Source organism: Hirundo rustica, chromosome 3 (genome assembly GCF_015227805.2).
Source record: "Hirundo rustica isolate bHirRus1 chromosome 3, bHirRus1.pri.v3, whole genome shotgun sequence".
NCBI lineage: Eukaryota > Metazoa > Chordata > Aves > Passeriformes > Hirundinidae > Hirundo > Hirundo rustica.
The window spans coordinates 23,340,342-23,360,828 of record NC_053452.1 but is presented as its reverse complement, the minus strand read 5'-3'; the positions used below and the strand labels follow the sequence as shown (position 1 = coordinate 23,360,828).

The 20,487-nt window shown below is 44.6% G+C and overlaps 1 protein-coding gene across 2 annotated transcripts; it reads right to left on the bottom strand.

Annotated features, from left to right (window-relative positions):
• Positions 1-1,573: 1,573 nt before the first annotated feature.
• On the bottom strand, positions 1,574-19,769 carry PACC1 (proton activated chloride channel 1). Of its 2 annotated transcripts, none has more exons than XM_040058563.1 (8): positions 19,678-19,769; positions 16,075-16,234; positions 14,286-14,495; positions 12,108-12,262; positions 11,120-11,262; positions 5,968-6,112; positions 2,940-3,044; positions 1,574-2,255 (listed from the first exon to the last, which is right to left on the bottom strand). In XM_040058563.1, exons 2-8 carry the CDS (start codon positions 16,112-16,114, stop codon positions 2,094-2,096), a joined length of 960 nt encoding a protein of 319 aa, XP_039914497.1. In that variant the 5' UTR covers positions 16,115-16,234; positions 19,678-19,769; the 3' UTR covers positions 1,574-2,093. The 2 variants fall into 2 exon arrangements, with proteins under 2 accessions (XP_039914497.1, XP_039914498.1); XM_040058564.1 differs by lacking the exon at positions 19,678-19,769 and adding an exon at positions 18,591-18,609 and having other exon boundaries at positions 16,075-16,171.
• Positions 19,770-20,487: the final 718 nt, after the last annotated feature.

Sequence of the window (20,487 nt, the reverse complement as noted above, 5' to 3'; positions counted from 1 at the left end):
AAATAATTTACACAAATGTTGGGGTATAAACACGTTGCAGCGGTTCAAGGAATAAATCACTGGCATTTGTAATTGTTACAAGTTTTTCCCCAAAGTTACAAATAGAGACATCAGGCTTAAGTAATAGAAAAAACAACACAGGAGCTGTGAGATACCCTTCTAAATTGTGCAACACTTGCCGTCAGTCTCCCTCCTATAAATAGGTCTGTAAAAGAAAGGTTTCTTGGCTGGGATCACTGGCCTGCTCTTGTAACATTTCCTTATAAAACAAAACATCTTGACAGCTGAGAGGTAGTGACTGAAGTGAACTGCTGTGGGAGTTTATTGAGGGGAAAAAATAGTACATACTGCAAAAAGGAGTTTATCCTTTATTTAACTATGCTCTCTACTCACCCCACAGCTGCAGCTATGTATCTTCCACCTTACCTTCCCTGACCTCATTAGCAAAAAAAAAAAAAAAAAAAAAAAAGGGGGGGGGAATGCAGTCAGATCCATCAGAACCCGTTCAAATTTTCTAATTTTTCTTTTTGTAAAATCCAAGAACTAACTGCTGTCATGTCATTTGTTCAAGTTTGAACATTTGGGTGTTCCTTTGGCAGTGAGGTATTGAGAAAGCTCAGCTGTCATGGCATAGGCTGGTAGGCTATGCCAGCATAGGCTGGCAAAGTCAGTGAGGTTTTCTTGATATGGAAGGGTTAAGTGTGGGGGATTTTATCCAGCCCCCACTCCCCTGCCTGGTTTCTGTCCCATTCCCCATCTCCCAGGGATGGAATAGCTCTTCTTGCCTCAACCATGCAGTGTTTGGCCTCTGCTGGTCCTGTCCAGTTTAGTCTCATTCCCTTGCTGTGCCCTAGGTGAGCTGTTCAGGGCTCCCATCGTTGCGAGATACTAAAGATGAGATGGGGACCGGCCACCACCTTTCTCCCATACAAACATCTTAGTTCCCCTGATTAAACATTTTCCCCCAGACAGCCAGTGCTCCTATTTTGTTTCTCTTATTACAGTGAGTTGTTCCTCCCCTGTTTCAGGCTGTGTCTGGTCAATGCAGTGCCTTAATTAGCTCTGGAAGCCAGCTCAAAGTAGGAAATTTTGTCCCAAAAGGCTTCCTCAGCTGCCAAAAACAAGGAAGAAAGGTGAGGGGGTACTTTTGATACACTTACTCCTCTGAGTACTCTGCTGGAAGAGGAAGGAAGAAGCAAACTATGAGTTGGCATCCTTGCAGCAAAGTCTTAGAGCAAACACACAGTGGTGCCCTGCTCCCTGTAGACTCCACACATCCAAGTCGGGCATCTCAACTAACAAGGGACTTATAAGGAAGAAAAAGACACCAGCACCCCAGCACAGTTGGTGAGCAGGCATTCCCCATAGAACAGAGAATCACAGTTCCATGCCCTGCTGATGAATGACTGTTTTTCACTTCCTTAGGAATGACTGCCAGAAAGAGGGATAAACAGCAGCCTGAGCTGGACTGATCAGTGGTTTTCACCTTATCCTCATGCCATAACACTCCTGCCTGCTGTAAAGCTCCTTCCAAACCTGAGAGCAGATAGCTTCAAAGAAAGCACACAGTAGATTACTTGAAGTATTTTTTTTAATGTTAAAGTCATTGTACTTTGATTTAAAGATGACATGTAATAGAATTCCAGTGTATTTTGTTTTAAAACATGCTTTGGAGAAGAGAGGCCAGGATGTTTTCAGAGTCCTTTACCTTCCACTAAGCACCACCAAGGCAGTGACTGTGCTACGGGAGCAGCTCACAGCTGATGCAGAAACTAAAGGGTCTGTTGGAGAAACATTTAAACACTGTCCACTTTCTCACAATTTACTGATGACTTCCTGAACATTAGTGAGTTCCCTCCTTTCCCCCTGGTTCCCCCATACACTGAGGTAAACTTGTTAAACTTGGACTAGAAAAGCGTGAGTTTGTTAGACCTGTCCTAGAGTTAGCTCCTTCTGCAGTTCCAAGGCTGTTCCTCCAGCCAGCATCTCTCTGGAAGAAAACATACCTGTTTTCAGCTTTAATTGCTGATTGCAGTTTATCCCAGTTATTTTCTATCCCTCCTGCTATGAACAGTTAAAAGGCAGCCTTAGCCTCAGCTTATGTGGTTCGTTACTTGACGAGTCCTCTTCAGATGCCGCCTTCGGATTTTGATCATCCACTTAACACTTAATTTAGCAAAGTCTGCTGCCTTAAACAGGGCCAGGAAGATACCACAAAGGAGAGCAATCATGTTCCAGGGATTTGCTGTGATAATCTGAAAGAGATGACAAGAATTAGTCCCCTCATCTGATTCCACACAGGCAAAGAGGAGTGAGAGGTGTGGGGACAGGACTGGGCTCTAAAGGCAAAGGAAGTGCCTGGGTCCTGCTGTGACAGCAGGAGTGCAAAGGACCAAGTCCTGTCCCACACAGTCTGCATTCACACCCTGGTTTTGGGCAAAAAAACTCCCAACACTGTAGATTCGGCTGCTGCTGGACCTTGGTTGTTGGGTAAATACAGTACCACATTTTATTCTAACAATGGATAAAAAATACACCTGGCTATTTTTATTATGCTTATTTCAGCCTAGGTTTCTTGTCAATTAATAAAAAAAATCATTAAATCAGATTACCCAAGCAGACTTATTTAAGCAAAATGTTCAGCCCTGACCTGAAGCTACCCTTTGCTAGAACACAGGGGGACAGGTGCTTTTCTTAGCTACATGTACCTCGGGCTGCAGGCAGAATGCTGAGTGTCACCAGCCCAAGGAAAAGCATCAGGTGGTCCCGACCTCCACACAGAATGCATTACTGGACATAAGGAAGAGCCTACACTGAAATTTCAGAAGTGTCCTCACTCTTCTCTGCATTTCTTCTTGGAGTGAGGTAACAGAGGCAAGTGCACGCGCACACAAACCACGAGCGTGCAGAGTCAGTGAAGGCACTAGCGGGTTACTCACGTCCTGAACAGTCTGTATGAAAGGATCTTTCCATTCAAACACCACAAAGAACAGCTGGTCACTCCTTGGTTTAGTTCTCTGGTCGATGTAGTTAACCACACTGGTCTGAGGAGAGGGAAAGAAAAGTGCAGGTTACTTTCTTCAGCGGTACAATGAGTCTTTAGTGCAACAGAAAAGGCCCGTAAGAAGGTGAACATACCAGACTATTTAGGGACTTCCAGCACAGCCTTTCTCTACCCAGAACAATGGGCTGCCAAAATATGACAAGGGCAGTTTCCTCCCTCTGTCTCATGTTCATATTATTTTCCTATTTCTCACTCACACTACAATACCATTTCTACATGGCCTCTCAAGAGGGGACAGTTAATTTCCAAAATTAATTTACTTGCAGTAATACAACATCTAGAAAGTTCTCATGAATGAATGTTAAATTAGTTTTGTTTGCCAGAGAACCACATAACGGTGGCAGGAAGATTCCTTCTTTTTGAAAAATGGGTTGTAGAATAAACTAGAACATTCGAGCACGGACAGAATGAACATGGAAGGAAAGAAGCCCAGGTGTTTAACAAACCCCTACAATCCCAGTACTGCCCATTAACTAGGTCACCTCTGGAAACTAATGCTGCCCAGCAGAGAGCTGTAACACAATTCCAACAGGGAACTGGGTTAGGATACCAGACTAGGTCACAGCCACATGAAGCCAGACTCTCAGGAACTGCAACCAGGAAAATATTAAAAGGCATCAGGCCCTAGGAAAGCACTTGTACTGTACCAGCTGCCCCCAGCCTAGGGAGAAGTACACAGGGTTTGTACATGGGCAGCAACCAACAGTCTGAACTGCCCAAGAGCCACAGAGTGACCTCAGGAAAGCACAGTGGTGGAGGGACTTCTCCCTTCTCCAAACCTCAAAGGAGTGTTTGCATCTTGGTGTGTGCAGAGGGGAGTACTGCTGCTCATCCTGTTTAATTCTGTACTGGAGGCAATGAATCCAGCGGCACTGTGACTTTGTATCAGGGTCGTGACACAAAGATGAGACAGATGATGGAGGAACACGCCTTTTCCATGTTTTGTGAGCCCAGTTTTCCAGGCAGAGGACAGCTGAGTTGGAAGTCTCTAAGCAGACCACACCCTTCATCTCCTTACAAGCCTCCCCACTGTATGAGGGATGACCTGCCACAAAAGCCTCCAATCTCCCATGGTGCAGTTTCTTTACAAATACCCCAGGGCTTCTCTCAGTCTTCTCCAGAGTCCCTGCCCTGAACAGATTTTAGGCTGCAGACAGGTAGAAGCAGGAGCTAGAATGCTGCTCATGGCCGCTCAGAGCACAATTAGCTTCCCCACCTCCCGGTTTCTGTAAAACACCTTTGCTGCAGACTTGGCCCACACTTCTGCAGCTCCTGTCCTTACTGCAGGGTACCAGCGCCCCAACCACACTCATCCAAGAAAACCGCGCACCAGGAAACAAACACGAGGCTAAACGAAGGCAATGGGAAAGGAATGGGAATACAAATGACTGCTGGGCTAGTTAGAGAGTGAGGGACTGTTCTGTTTGACCTAGTATTTGTATCCATCTTTCCAGTATGCCAGCTCCCAGGCTGGGATTTGAAAGGCTAATGGACTTCCTGGTGCAATCTGAGCAGATGTTGTACTGTCAAACAAAGCAAGTCTGCCTGAGCTGTTTCAATTTCTGCTGTATTACTGATAGGGATCTGATTCCTGGTTCCCAGGTTTTATTAAAAACAAACAAACCCACAAAACAAACAGAAAACCCAAACCAGCAACAGTGTTCACTTACTCAGATGATCAGTCCATAACTGCTGAACTAAAGAGATGTTTATAGTCACAAAAAAACTTTTTTTTTCCCCTGAATTTGAGCCAGCCTTTTGTTTCCACTTTGAGACACATTAGACTTGGGCACACAAAGGAGGACTTTCAAAAATCATATACCTGGTGAGCACCAACTGGCAAATGATACAGAGCCGTAGGTTCTGAAGGACAGACAGACAGCTGCTGTCAGTGCTTACATGGCAGCAGCAGACTGATGCAGTCTTTCCTCTCCTCCAAATGAAGGCATTACTTTGGGACTTGCACGACTCCGGGATTTGCTTCCTGTCCTCTAGTGGGAGCAGGAGTGCACCCCCCTCACAGTCACAGATCTGCTCCTCCCTGAAGACTGCTCCACAAAACACCTGTGAGAACTAACGATAGAACTGAAGGTTCTGCTTCGTTTTGCTCCCCCAGAACACTCTTCCCAAGAGTACCAAGGACCAAGAGAAAGTACAGTCTCTGAAAGAGACACCCTCTGAAGAGGACAGCTCTTAAAATTCTCATTTCTCCCCACTGAGGAGACACTTCCTTTCCAACAGCCCTGGGAGCAAAACAAACTCAAAACACAATTACTTCCCTGAGCATGAATATGAACAGAACAGGAACGAAAGTCAAGCTCATTTCCTCTCTAGATAAGTTTACATCTTCCACCTGCGTATTTTCTAGTTGTAAATGATGCAAAAAGTGAAGTTACTCCACGTTTCTAAGGACACTCAACAGCTAAAAATTCCAAACCCAAACAAAAAGCAGACATGAGAAGGCTACAAAGGATACAAGGCTTACATTTACCTCTTCATCCTAACATCAGTGGCAACCTAAACAATACCTCTTTCCAACAGTAGCTGTTATTTAGACAATTCCTTTGTCAATTGTTCTCCACCTTGAGCTGTAGGTAGCTGTGTTAATATTTCTGTGCCAGTCTCTTGGGTCCCTTACCTCAGACTAGAGGTGTCATAACCCATTTGAGGCCTGGATTTCTGCCCTCCTGTTAGGAGATGTTTTCCTGAGCTGTGTCAAGGGGCCATACCAACAGCTGAGCGCATCAAGCCATTTCCACTTCTACAGAATCCCTCCTTGCTGAGAAACAGTGGGAGCAACTAGAGCCAAAACTGCTCAGTGCAAAGGGGCATCATGGATGCAAAGAAACAAAAAAAAAACCCTCCCAAAACATTATGAGTATTTATTTTTATTTTTTTTTTACCTCTTGTTTGAATTCAACAGTCTCACTACCATCTTCTTCTTTCGTTTTGACCAAGGACATCTTGACCCAAGTTCGGAAGCCCGCAGAAAACTTCCAGCTGGAGTATGAACTTTCACAGTCCTTCATGAATTTTGCTTTTTCTGGACTAAAGGAAAAAGAGCATTACTTTATTGACCTAAGTGAGGACTGTAGGCAGGAGAAGGTCAGACCTACAGGCACTTCAAACTATGTTCACAATTCCTTTCATTCTCCACCTGCTAAATTCAGCATATCTAAAACATTGCATGTGGTGATGTTTTCATTAAAGGTGGCACTTCACTGGTGCATCCTTAACTGCAGAGGACTCCCTACAACCCTGGAGTCCTGTCTGCCTGTGGGATTGTTCTGCACACATCTGGGACAGAAAGGAGCAGAGGCAGGACCTCAGGAAACAACTCATCACCAAGTTAAGAAGCAAGAGACAGCAGGAAGAGCCTAGAGGAAGGACAGGGTCCTTCACCTCATTTCTGGTTGACAAACAAACCACTTGCAATGCAGACATGCTTAAAATGCCTCGAAATTTACGTTCAGGATATTCCTATAATTTTGGAAACACTGTAGCTCTGGTGTAAGGCTCCCATCTGCAAAAACACGGCTGTTTTCCCAATATGCAAGCACAGATATTTGCAGCCCCCAGAACATCGGGATTGCTTCGTGTGTTTTGGTTGGGGTTTTGTTTTTTAATACTGTGACTGTAAATCTTTAAGACTTCCAACACCCCTCATGCTGCAAGTAGCAAAGAGATAGCTTTAAGGCATATCTGGTCTCCATCTCTTCTCTACCAGCTGCACAGGACATGCTATTTACTTGGAGCTCCTCAGTACTGTGATTTTAGCCATTTTCATGTCATCCCTGTGAAATAAGCCCAGCCCTGCAGCTGCTTTTCCAATAAGGTTTCATTTGAGAAGAAGGGGTAAACCACTGTGAGAAACCATGAATCATTAAAGGCTGTTTTTACTAAGATGGATTTCAGATTGCAGAGATATGTCAGGGCATGTTGGTCCTTAAAAGCAGGGAGAGGGTTTTGACCCAGACTAAATCCATCTACCTAGGAGAAGGGAAAGAGTGTTCTTCGCTTTTAAGGCAGAGGGTGTGCATGACTGGGTCTTTTAGGAGATGAAGGTGTTTTGGTCTTTCAGGAGAAAGATGCAAAGAGTTAAAGAAGAAAAGCAGAGGTGAAGAAGAAAGCTCTTGTCCCAGAACAGGGCAATCAGGAAGATTTGTCCAGCGCTGACTGGACTTGCAGCTTTCCTGTCTTTTTTTTCTAAGTTTTCAAACTCAGAGCTTCTTTTCTTTCTACAAACCAAGGTGCCTTGTCTACAAGGACCAAAAGGATTGCACTGATAAAAATATTCACATTGATGGCTACTCTATACCACACCACCTGCTCAGGCCTAAAAGATGAATACACACATGTCCATGGGAGGACAAAACCCAGCAAAGCCATTTTCTCAAATCAGGGCTTCAGGCAATGGCCTCAAACACAGAATTCCACTGTGCACAGGCACAGAAAAGAGAAGGGTTTCTGGAAAGAAAAACTAACACACTTCGCTGCCCACCTAGACAGATGCTGCTCCCAGGGTGTTCTAGGAAGTTAGGAATATCTTTATTTTGCCATGAGGTGCTTGTTTAGTGACCCCAAGAGGATGGCAACTCTTCACCTCCCACAGGAAAGACGTGGGCAGAGCAGCAGCACAGGGGACAGCACAGGGGAGCACTTTGCCACTCAAGAGGAACATACATAATCAGCACTCTGCCAGGCAGTCATGTGCCTAATGGCTGGCTAAATACAGCACCCTAGCAAAGCTTTCCAGGCCAACATGGAAAAGTGAGGCAGGAAGTTATGACACAGAGCTGAATGTTAGAGCCACAACTTCCATGGCAGGCAGACAGCAGCAGTATGCTTTGCCTTCGACAGTAATTGTAGGCTTGACAAAGAAGGAGTAATAATATCTTAGGAGAAGCTGTGGAGGAGAGATGAGAGGCATCTCCATAATCCAGACCACTGCCACAGAGTGAGGGGAAAAAAAGGGGGGTGGACAGGAGGAGCACAGCAGAGAGGCACAAGCTTTGCACAAATTACAGCAGAGGACAAATAACACAGCTTTAAAACCACACACGACCAAGTGAATGCAAGATAGGAAAGGGATTTTAAGCTGAAAAACAGTTCTCCAGGCAGTTTCTTTTAGTTCCATCTTCACACCAAAGACAGACAACCCACACAGGCTACACCTCTTTTTCTGTTGCTGTTTGGGGCTTTTTTTTCCCATTTTTTTCTTTCTCTTTTCTTTTGATCTGTGGGAGTCCCTAACCTATTTCTGGACTGGGCTGTGGTGCTGCAGTGGATCCTTCTAACACCAGTGTCTGTGGACCACCCCACAAGAGCCAGAGAAGTTTAGGACATCCCACCCGCAGATTCCAATGCAACAGCAAGAGCCAAAGCCACTGATGGTTCAAACCCAATCTGTGTTTATTGCTCTTGTGTTTCCCTAGAGCAGGAAACCCTCAAACACCCGCACAAAGGTTGCTGTGGTACCAGCAGTCTCGACCCTTCCATGTTGTATTTCTCTGCATGCAGCAATGCAGATCAGAGACAGGAACATGGAGCTCTGTTTAGACCCTTAAATAATCTCTGATCTGTTCACACTGGAATCCATCATTTCACAGGCCCAGAAGTTACTTGACATGCTACACTAACAATAGTTCTGTCAGAGGATTTTCTTCTAAACCCTATGAATTATCCTAATGACAGTTCAGGAGAGGAACTTGTATTTTTAGCCACACGTTTTGGGTAATTTGCAAGGGTTTCATTATTTCCCTCCCTCCAATTAATACGGTACAGACAGCAGCTGCCACTACCTCAAAAAAAAAAAAAAAAAAAAAAAGAAAAAGAAAAAGAAGCCAGCAGCATCTCCCTCCAGCTCAGAGGCCAACAACAGCACACAGTGCAGCAGTGTTCTCTGAAGACCAGAACAAAACCAGTGAGCAGTGCCAGCTTCATGGAGTCTGATCCAATTTTAACAGAAGAGCTGCAGAGAATAAAGCCCTTGACAGAAACAACTGGACCTTGCTCGAGTCCTCAGCACTTACTACACCACAAAAAATCTCTTAAAGGTCAAAGTCTTTAGATGCTATATTTTATTGCTTGTGGAACCTCTGATAACACTGTACATGAACTGCTGGGCGCAGTTTTATTCTGGGCTCTCATAACCAGTGAGACATTTTGTCAGGAAAAGCAGTTAACAGAGGCCAGTAATTGAAGTTTTCAGAGGCTGTATGGAAGGACACACAACGCTTTCTACAGATACCTTAATCCAGACTTCCCATCAGCCAAGTTCAGCATCTGCTGATGAACAAGAAATCATTTCTATTTTCTCTTCTGCTGGAAGCTGGACAGAATGAGTGCTCTCCACACACACGGTGCAGCTTCACACACACTTTTCATAGTCAGGAGAAATGTAAACTCCCAAGCTGCCCTGAGCCCAGGCAGTTCATGCCAGGACAGCAAACACAGGACCGAGCAAGACAAGCCACAGCGTTTGTAACAGCTTTTGGAGGATGCTGCAAAAACGACACTGCTGGCCTCCTGCCCAGAGCTGCTTCTTTTCCTGTATTCCACCTAGACATGCAGATCATTTACCACTGAGGCCTTCACCCCCTTAGCCAGTGTTACCATCCACCTGGGTTTGTTCAAAACCAGTTTTAACTCCCATTCCTCCTACCTGCCTCAAGCAAGCACCAAGGATGCATTCCCAAACAAGCATCCCCATTTCCCACGTGGCTTCCAAGGCCTGAGGATGCACAGACTGAGCTGTCCATCCTGCCCTGAGCCAGGGGTGGTCTCAGGCAGTGCTTGTGTCCCGCACTACAGAAAGAGCTGAGCACCCTGCTGCAACTGCTCCCACTGTAGCGTTTCTAACCAAAGCACAAGCCATAAAAACAGAAAAAAAACAACATAAGGAACAAGCAGCATCTTCTACACCACTGCTCCTAACTGGTATTTCTCTCACCCAAAAATATCGATGCCTAAAATGTCCAAAACATTAGCATTTTATGAGGTGCTTCAGTGAAGTTACAGAAAATAGTTTAAGACTTGGAATGTCTTCACTGAAGTAGAAATGCTTTGTAAAAGGCAAATCCAGCTAATCGGTCTTTGGCCACCCAGAGGTATCATGTCTGAACACTTCCAGTCTTTGATCCATTTGAAAAGCATCAGTAGGACCATGTCCAAGCCTCTGAGCAGGCCTTGCTACAATAAAATCTGTTCCCTTCCCTCCCTCACCTCATTTTGTTGTGCACAGGTCCTCCATCCCCTGTCCCTGTTCCACTGAGCGGCTGTTACAACATTAAGGCTTTCTACCAGGTGTCACTGTGACTAGTATTCCTTGACCAACTTTTAATCTGGATCTCAGAGAGAAGAACAGAACTTGAATTTAAATTAAAGCAAAAATTAAACGGTTAAGTGTGAAATTTATTCTCAAAAGGTGAAAAAAAGAGTGAGTCTTTCAAGAAAGTTCGAGACAGGATTAATTCCATTCTTGTTAAAATTAGAAGGTTGATTAGATACTCCAGTGATACTAATGTCAAACCAGTGAAAAGCAGTTTTGAAAACCCCATATATGAATTTACATCATCCTGCAGAGTCTTAAATAAAGCCAGTAATACAAAGAAGCAGAGTTAATCTTTCAATGAGATCACAACATAGCAATCTAGGGATCTGACCTTCACAGTAATTGCTTTAAAAAGCCCCAGATCGTACAGAAATATTTGTGTTCTTGGTGCAGTTCCTGACACAATACCCAGGGCAGCAGACTTCCTGATCACCCACAGCAGCAGACAGCAGGAAGCCAGCACAAACTCCCAGCTTTCAGAAAATGCAGCAACAAATGGTTTAAGCACAGTTGAAAAACAGTTTTTGGCACTGAAAAAGCCCTCAATACATTTTTTTTAAAGGTCAGATTAGTAAACAAAGACATGAAAGAGCATCAACATAGTCCAAACATTAAAAAAACCCCATAAAAGCCTGCCTGATTTTTACTGAAAAAGCTCTGCTTTCACAGGTATTGTGACAGCAAGCTCAATGCAGCCACAGGCTCATCCCCCCTTTACACACCTGCTGACGAACTCTTGGAAAGAAGAAAACAGCAGGTAGTCAATGGCACTAAAATCTTGGTCTGTTTCGTTTAAATGGAACTGCAAAAACACCAGTTCCCTTTTCTTCACATCACGAGGGCCTTGAACAACCAAAGCATACTTCTGTAAGCAAACAGAGACGGTGAGAGGAGCAAAGGAATCCTCATTCCCTGATCATTAATTTGCCATCTGGCTCTAATACTCTACAGAAATCTATTGCATACAGAGTTTCTTGGCTGCTGCTAAGTACACCTCTATTAAAATACCTAACAAGAATGCCAGCTGAGTCCCTCATTTCAGTTTGAAAAGGGGGCCTTTACATCAAGATTCAGTGTTTAAATATTAATATTTAAGTATTAAACATGGTCATTTGTGGGTTTTGGATATTTGTTTCTACAGAAGCAAGCTTCCCTGCACTTCTAAGGGCAATTTAAGGCAGACTATCACTGAGTGTACCCATCGTGCTGGCTCAAAGCATTTCATGTAATGAAACGCTTGGTGCCCATTTAAGATTCTTCCAAGTGTGACAAACATGGTACGTAATTCCCAGCAGGCATTCATGTATCAATTCCCAGCAAATATAAAAAAAGAGATTAGCTATCCTGCTTTAATGGATACTGATACTGCTCTCAATTGAAGCTAGATTTACAATATCAAGAAAAATGCTTCCTAGTCCATTTAGGAGAAGAATGAAGTGAGAGTTTCACTGTGAAAAATATCTTATTTTATCCCATTAAGGGTTTTGTGCTGCACACACCCGCAAGACAGCTCATCTTCCATAACACATGTATACATTGACTGGGGTCTTTTACATTTCTGAAAACAAAATGACAGATGGCTTACAAAAAAAAATTCAAACCAGAAGGCAAGATTTCTTTACAGCATGTAGTACATACTTTCACTTTCCAACAAGACTATGAGCAGAAAACCCACACTGAATAAGCTTTGCTCTATCATATTGTTATTACCATAGTTTGATTAGTAAAAGGATCTGTGTAGTTGATCCTCTGAGTGGTGCATTCAATGTCTCCTGGCTGACCTGGATTTATCAGCGGTGGAATGTGATCGTAGTAATGATGTTTGCAGCTCAGCAGCCGAGCCTTGCCTGGGTAAAAGGCAATACCTGTTTGGGAAGAAAAAACACTGGAGAGCACTGATTTCCTTCCTGAGGACACAGATTTTCATTCTGGAATTTAATCCCATGGGATACTGAGCTATCTTTAAGATGCCACGAAGCAATCAAATTATCTTCCACATGCACTCCCACATTTTTCTGGAGCAGGACAAAAGCATCAACTGCATCAGACAGAACCTCCACAATGAATGGAAAAAAATCAGGGTTCATGTTCCATTACAACAATTCAACGTTCATAGAAGCTACCAAGTTTCCCTAGTTTTCCCACAAGCCAGCAGCTAATCCATCAGTCCCTCTCAACTCCAGATGAATCTGTAAAATATATAAGGGGCCATCAAATGGGGCATGTAGTGCTTTGGTTTTCAGATATTAGCATTTAACACATCATGAGTTAATTGGAAATAATGTGCATACCACACATGACAGATCAAAGATCACTGGCTGAGATAATAGAAGTGAAAAGATGCTCTTCAGAACACAGCATCTTCTGTTAACTGAACGTGACCTCATGATAAAAATCAAAGCCATCAAACACGCATTAACTGCTACCATCCCTTATTATTTACGTCACTGGGTAGGGCAGGCAACTGCTCCACCTGGATGGAAACCCATATATGCCATAAACCTCCTGTTCCAGTCCCAACAGCACAATCAAACAACCTCAGCCACCTCAGCTTTGGAAGGCAACCAAAATACAGGAGCCAAACCTCTAAATCCTTTTACTCCAGCTATGCCATATTTATTATTGGAAAGAAGCTTGCTGGAAGATAATCTAGGCCAACTTAAAAAAAAAAAAAAAAAAAAAAAGAGTACGATGAGATGACCTGCCCCCAAAAATGTGAGATGTCAAAGCACTCAGCATATATCAAATGCTTTATTCCTTTCTTCAGAGCTCCATGCTTACAACTTGCCATCTCATCATTTTAACAGAGCAATCAAATAAAGGACTACATTGATTTAGGTTCTCTGATCTGCAGGGATCTCCAACAATATTTCTGGATTTATATGTATGCTGCTCTGCTTATTTAAAATCTGCTTATTTTCTTCCTGTTGCTGTATAAAAAGCTCACATGGCGAGGGAAAGCTTGAGTTTGCTTGCTCTTAACAGTCAGATTCATATGATCCTAACATCAGGCACTACTTCCAGAGCTGGGCCTAACTGGCCATAGAGAAAAACAACCAGAGTAATATGGCAAAATCTCAAAACACTTTTCAGCCACAACTACTGAAGTGGGAATTTGGACAATGTGGTAACACTTCAAACAGAAGAGTTATTGTTAAATTGGAGACTCACCGATGACTGACTGAGCTGCATTTGCCACCGTGGCTCTACTTATGAATGGCTACTGGACAATTAAAAAGAATAATAACAAGAGAAGTCACTCTTCAAAAATGCTCCTGTGAAGCAATTCCTCCTGCAAACTGCAACAGTTTCTGCTGCCACGCTGCATTTTTTATGCCAACATTGCTCCCTGCAGTCACATCACATTTTCATTGCCTACTGATGTAATACCACGTTGTAAACAAGGCAGGGTGGAAGTAAAAAGCGGCATTGTGGTTATTTTGTGGTTGGTTTGAGAAATTCACCTACTTTACTGTGAATGGCATCTCATTGCCCAGCGCAGGCCTGAGCTCCTGATACACATCCTATGTGTTACTCTGTTTAAATGATACAGTTTGGGGAATATTTCCAAAAGGAATTATCTTTCTCCCCTGAAAGAGGACTCGTTCTAGAGTCCAAAAACACTTCTTATCTATGAAATGTTGCATAATTCTCCACAGCTTCTGCCACTCATGTTATTGCCACAAAAGCTCTCAAAAGTCACCTGTACAATGTTAACATTTCTGTGCAAAGTCAACACAACTTCAGATTAAAAAGTGAGGAAATGAAAGAGCTGGGTCAAGGTATTATATGCACTCTGGGCTCTGGAGAATGAACACCAAAGATGTAAAACAATCCAAGAAAAACACAAACAAGAACTTGACCCATTTTGCTTGTTTCCGCTCTTACCGGGTGCATCATACAAGGACACTTCCTTGTAAGTGACAGACATCACTGGGTGCTTGAGCTTCTCCCTGAAGTCACTGATGGTTTGGTAGACAAGGAACACAGCTACAGCCATCAGCAGCAGATAAATAAACAGGAGAATTACTGAAAAAACATTCTTTAGGCAGGTCTTGCTGAAACGCAAAGAAGGGGTAGTGGTACCCAGTTCACCATCTGGAACCAAACAGAATATGGATTGGGACATTAAAATACAGATATTTTTGCTGAATTTTCATTTGAAGATCAGTCATATGAGAGAAGAGTAAGCCTCAATCTCAGCTGGATTTAAAAAACCACAGCTAATTCCGGTTTTGATGATCAGCCAGGCAGATGCTTCCTTCTCAAGTACGAGACGTAATCAACCTAAGATTGTGCCTCCCTTTCACATGCCAGAATTTGGCACTCTGCTTAAGGGCACTGCAGGCAAGAAACAAAGTTTATTTTCAAGGACAACTGAGGAACAAAGTTTAAAGTTCACAAGAAAGTGTGATGAGTCAATCTTCGCTTCTGGAAAAAAAAACCAGCTCCTTTCCACCCCATTTCCAGTTTGAAGTGATTCTTACACACACTCAGCATAGACATCAGTGGAGTGATTTAACATTCAAATGCTCATGCCCAGCTCTATGCATTGCATCTCCACCATGGTAGAAGTCACTAGATACTTGTTACCCTCCAGTTCGTAATTCCTTGTGCACAGTAAAAACTTTCATAGAAGGAGTCTTCCAATTACAGTGAAAAAGAGACCGACCTGACTCTCCCAGAGTCTCTTTTCCTTCAAATCTTGTTTTCTTTACACCTTCACAGTAGTCTCACTCACACACAGACACTGCTTTACCCATATTCTTTGCATTTGCCATTTCTTGTGGTAACACTTCTAAGGAAAAGTTTCCTGTACTCTTGAGTTACGCATCATGCTTTGTCATGAGTGGCATACAGCTGAACACACAAAAATTTATGTTAAAATGCAACCTAAGGAAGGAGATAAGCAGCCTTGCTTCCTGTTCTGTGTGCTGTTATTTAATGAGCCAGGCCCTCTCAGGCCATGCCACACGCTGCTCTCCAACTTTATGGCTTGGTGTTTGTGCCTTCCCACAGCAAACACGAGCCTTTCAGTGAACCCTACTGCACTCATAACCACTAAGAAATGTCCATGGGCACGCTACATGCCAGGAGATAGCAGCCAAGGCAGTTAGGACATCAATATCCATACAACTGCACTGCTGAAACAAGTATGTCTCAAACAGCTGCAAGGCATTTAGGCCATACTCCTTTCAGGCTGGCTAACCTCAGTGCCCCCACCTGAGCTGCAATAAGCCCATTTAACACTGCTCCATGCCCTCCAAAAGAAGCCTGAACAGCCTAACTAAGAATCTATTTAAAAGCATCTATTCAATATTGCATCTTGCTCATGTAAATCTGGCACAGACTGCCTGCAACCCACTGCCACTCAGGTGAGAGACAACATAAAGGAAGATGACATACTAAGCTATCTCAGAGTCAGAAGTGCTGAACCTGTTTCAATTGAGCACAGTTCCTGACAAAGAAATATTCTGCTATCAGTCCTTGGAAAAGCTCCTTGGCTTTCCATCAGTAACGATTCACATAAAATAAGTGAGTGAAATAAGTAGTGAAATTAGTGTTTTGTTTACCTTCAGAAGCGCAATAAAATAACAAACCCAAAACAACCAAAGCTACGCACAGCAGCAGCTAACAGGCCCTAAAAATCAGTAAATTTTGAGTCAATAGTTCTCACCTGGTAAAATAACAGAGCTGGAATCTTCATGAACTTCCATCTCTCCTTCTCTCTCCTCTGTTGGATTTTCACATACTCGCTCCACATCTTCACTCAGCTGTGTAGTTAAAACAGTGGTTCAATTTCCAAACATGCTCTCAACTTGCAATTGTTGGAATTTCTATGGTACAAATAAAAGAGTCTCCAACTAACCAAACACACAAAAAGATGCCCCCAGTCCAAGAGAACCCAACATCTGTTCCACTTGTTCGCAAGACAAAAGCCACATTTCTGTAGACTTAGAGCCAAAAATTAAGTGACTTGCATGCCACAAATTTAACCTACTTCTACCCTGCTGCATCAACAATAACATCACCTTTCCATTCAAGTTCAAAGTAATTATTTCCCCAGCAGCTCCAACACACTTTAAGCCCGCAATTAGGACAGTGTCCTCTGACAAGCAGGAACTTAATTCTGTCACTGAAGAATTTATTTTTAGGCATAAGGAAACCACAGCACACACCAGCAAACAGAGCGTTAGCACTTCTTAATAAAGAGGTACAAAAAGCACAAACTGCATTTTGACAGGCGTTAAGGCAAGGCACCGAAATACAGTCTCAGCCACACAGGTCATTATGAGACAACAGTCAAGCATCTCTGTATTTTTGGTCCTTATTTGATCTCACTGTGCAGATTATTATGTATTAGTGGTTATGCAACTAATTAGTCTTCCAGTGTTTCTGAAACACCAATAGAGACCTGATGTTTTCTTGTTTTGCTATTCAGAGCTCTGGGCTCAAACTGCCAGGCCACTTGTGTCAGAGTCAGAAGCTTGTCACATCAGATACACATCACATGACATTCGGAAGTGCTACAGACTTCATACATTATAAAGTATCTCTTGTATGTGTTCCAAGTTTTCTTTCGTGGTGGGAACTGACACAGAGATTACAACAATGCAAACCAAGGCATGAGCTTGCACCACGTCACATTAGCTTTGCTCCTGCTTCAAGGAAAATGAGGGCACAGTTAATGCTGCAGCTGCTCTGAATGCTATTAAACACTACACCCCTGACTTGCTTAACAGTCACACACCTGTATCCATAAGGGAGTGCTTTTATTTCACCCAGCTTTAATTCAGTACTGAAATCATCATTAGCACCTATTAGGAAAGAGTCCACTCATTTGACATCTGCAAAGTCTGACGTAAAGTCCCCATCACCTCCTGCTGTATTTCTGTACTCATTTCCACCACACGAAGCAAGATGAAAGCAGTTACCCGGCCGTTTTTTAATGCTTAGTATATAAATAAAGCATGATTTCCCATAGCATGAGGCAAGAAGTGAACGGGTGACCTGTAGGCTAAAAACTCAGCTCACGTGCAAGACTCTTACCAGGGTCCAACTGAAAACACCTTTTTCAATTATGACCATAAAATAAGGGAAAATTAAAACTCTGCTCCTTTTTGTAGAAACATCCTGGTTCTGTTTGCTTATCTGACCCAAAATAAGCTACTCTGACCCAAGAAAAGTACTCCCTGAACCTCTTGTATTAGTTACACTAAATCAGCTAAGAAACCAGTTCCAGCTGTACTCGTGCACATTGCTGATACCAGAGCCGATCCAACAAAGGTAATGTAAGTTACAAAGTCACTGCAGCTCCTCAGCTGACTCCCACACCTCTCTGATTCCTCAGGTACAGGCACCTCATTGACTGAGGTAATTGGGAGGGTAAGTGAATTCTATTTCTGATGGCAAGGAGATCCCAACACAAGTTTAAAAAAGAACAAAATAAGCAACATTTCCTATCCTCTCAAGCGGACCTACAGCTTTTTTTTTTTTTTTTTTTTTTTCCTAGTGGAAGAAAAATTATCTTAGAGGCAATTCCCAATCTAAATGATTCTGTGATAGGCTCAGAAAACACAATCTTTCAGCGCTCTTTAGAAACAACCCAAAAAGTCCCGAACAATATGCAACTATGTTTTCTATCTCTGTTCACAATGTTTCACAAGCTTTTCACACAAAAAGCCAGAGAAGGACAGCCAGGCAAGAGCGGGACTACAACATTGCTTTCAGATGCAGTAAGCAGGTTGAACTTTTTCTCCCTAAAAACAACTATATTTTACTGGAGATCCTGAACACGTGGACTGAGAAGAGGTCGCCAAGATCCCAGCGCTGTGCAGGGCTCAGCCACTGCGTTCTGAGCAGCACCCTGACTGCACAAGGCAAGGCAGCACAGACCTACAAACCAACACCTCACACGCACACTGGCTGGGAGGCCAGCACAGCATCACTGCAGGACAGCTAATCCCCGTTCACAACTGTCGCTCCTCTCGGATTCAGGGATTCTGCCAACAGTGAACCTGCAGCACGCCCAGCAGGATCACCCTCACGGGCCAGCCCCTCCTAGGGGTATTTCTGATAGAGGGGTGAAGCGTGGTGCCAATCAGAAGGAACACAGATTGCAGGGTGGTTAAGCCTGCAATAGGATGCAGACACAGGACAGGATGTCAAGGGCAGGAAGGGCATAAAACAGACCTTCACTCAGCATTCCTCTGCGTTCAGCACATGCAGCTGAAGGAGAAACAACCACAGGAACCCGCCCACATCCCAGCAGTTCTTCTTCAGTCCTGCACACAGAAAAGCAGCTCAGAAAAGGCAATTCCAGCCATTTGCGCATCCCTGCCGGGGCAGAAGCAACAAAGACTGCTGCAGGTGCCAGAGAAAGAATGTATGTGTGTAAGGTGCTGCACTTACACACATACTTAAGGAGTAGTGGCAGTGGCGGCTGATACTTAAGTTGGAAATGTAACATGCATCATCCACGTCCACACTTCAGGCATTAATGCAGCTTCATTAACTCTCTCAAGTACCTCCACTAGGTACAAGCACACAAGTCAATCCCATCTTGATAGCCATGAGCTAAACCCTTCCTACGGGACAAAAGTCCCTTAAATAAAAGGAGAACTTGTTCACACAGGCCTTTGCTGATCTGCTGATTCATCACCTTCCAATGCCTTCTAGCCTGGCAAGAAAACCAGAAGCTGAAACTAAACAGACAGTACCACACTAAATTAGAATGCATTAAAACTGAGCCTCAAACTACCCGTCACGTGTAAAGGAAGGAAAACATCTACATTCCCTTTGCCTGCAAGATACAAACAAAAGTGCTCTGCTGTAGCTCTCGACCGCGGCTGAACTTGGCACAAATCGCTTGTGTGTCTACTAGGAGAGATAGGAACGAGCAAGGAAGTCGTGCTGCCGAGCCTGTACATTGATATGCAAACCAGGCGCCGCCTCGGGCTTTTGGCACCGCGATAAAGCGTCCTTCAGTTTCGGATGCGGGAGCTCTGCTACCCAAGTGCTTCTCACACCCGACAGACCATCGCCTTGTCACCAAACCCCGGCTACGGAGTCCAGCTGTCCTCCCCTCACACACCTGAACCAGGTGCTGCCCACTGTTTTAACCACGCTCAGAGGCAAACACCGAACCGTGCGCACCCGTCCCACCCGGTCGTTCCTGCGGAGCGCAGCCGCCGCCTCACGCCCCGGGGATCCAGCGCCGAGCCCCGGGTCCGGCACCAGCGCCCGGCGAGCCCCCCCAGCCCCGCCCGGCCCCCCGTACCTCCTGGTAGGATGCGGACACCTCTGGCTTTGGCATAGCATCGGCGGCAGCGGCGCCGCGGGGCCGGGCAGCGCCCGCCGGCACCGCACGGGGCGGGACAGCCACGGGCCGGGCCGAGCCGAGCCGGGCCGAGCCCAGCCGAACCGAGCCGGACCGAGCCGGACCGCCCCGCCCGGGCAGGGCCACGCAGGCGCCGCCGGGACCCCCGAGCCGCCCGCCCCGGCCCTTCCCGTCCCCGGCCCGTGCCCGCCCCTTGCCGGGGCTGCCGGGAGCCGTAGTCCGGGCACGGCGCTGCGGTCCGGCGGCTCGGCACGCGTGAAGTGCGCTTTTTGGGGAGGTTTGTAGGAACATCTCTCCCTCCTGAGAGGTACTGGTGGGCAGATGAGACTTTTCTGCACCGCAACGCGAGCTCCGCTAACACAAGCATGAGCCTGACTTGGAAAGCCGGCTCCCCCCAAGCTGCACAAAATATCACCCTTTTAATTTTTAAAAAATATGTTATTTTCATTTGCTCAAGACACCGGAACACCAGGCGTGGTTGACCAGCAGACAGAACTCCTGCAGGACTCCTGGGGTGACCCACGGACGCTGTGCCCGCAGCAATGGGGCACTGCAGGAAAATAAAAGCCAAAACCACCTAAGGGCTGATTCACGAGCCACATGGCCACAAATACATACACATGTTTTTGTTTTTGTTTTCTCCTCCAGCGTGGAAGTATTTGGAGGTGTTTCATCATCAAGAAAAAGCACGTGAAACGTTTTTTTTTGCATTGAGATGCGACACTGTAAGGGAGTCCCTGCTGAGTAGGT

Bases quoted from the DNA above. Each gene is read 5' to 3' on its own strand.
- PACC1 (XM_040058563.1), bottom strand. From the start codon at position 16,114: ATGGAAGTTCATGAAGATTCCAGCTCTGTTATTTTACCAG. The intron at 14,496-16,074 runs GTGAGAACTATT...GTTTGGTTCCAG, and splicing joins CAGCTCTGTTATTTTACCAG to ATGGTGAACTGGGTACCACT. The intron at 12,263-14,285 runs GTAAGAGCGGAA...CTTCCCAAACAG, and splicing joins GTCCTTGTATGATGCACCCG to GTATTGCCTTTTACCCAGGC.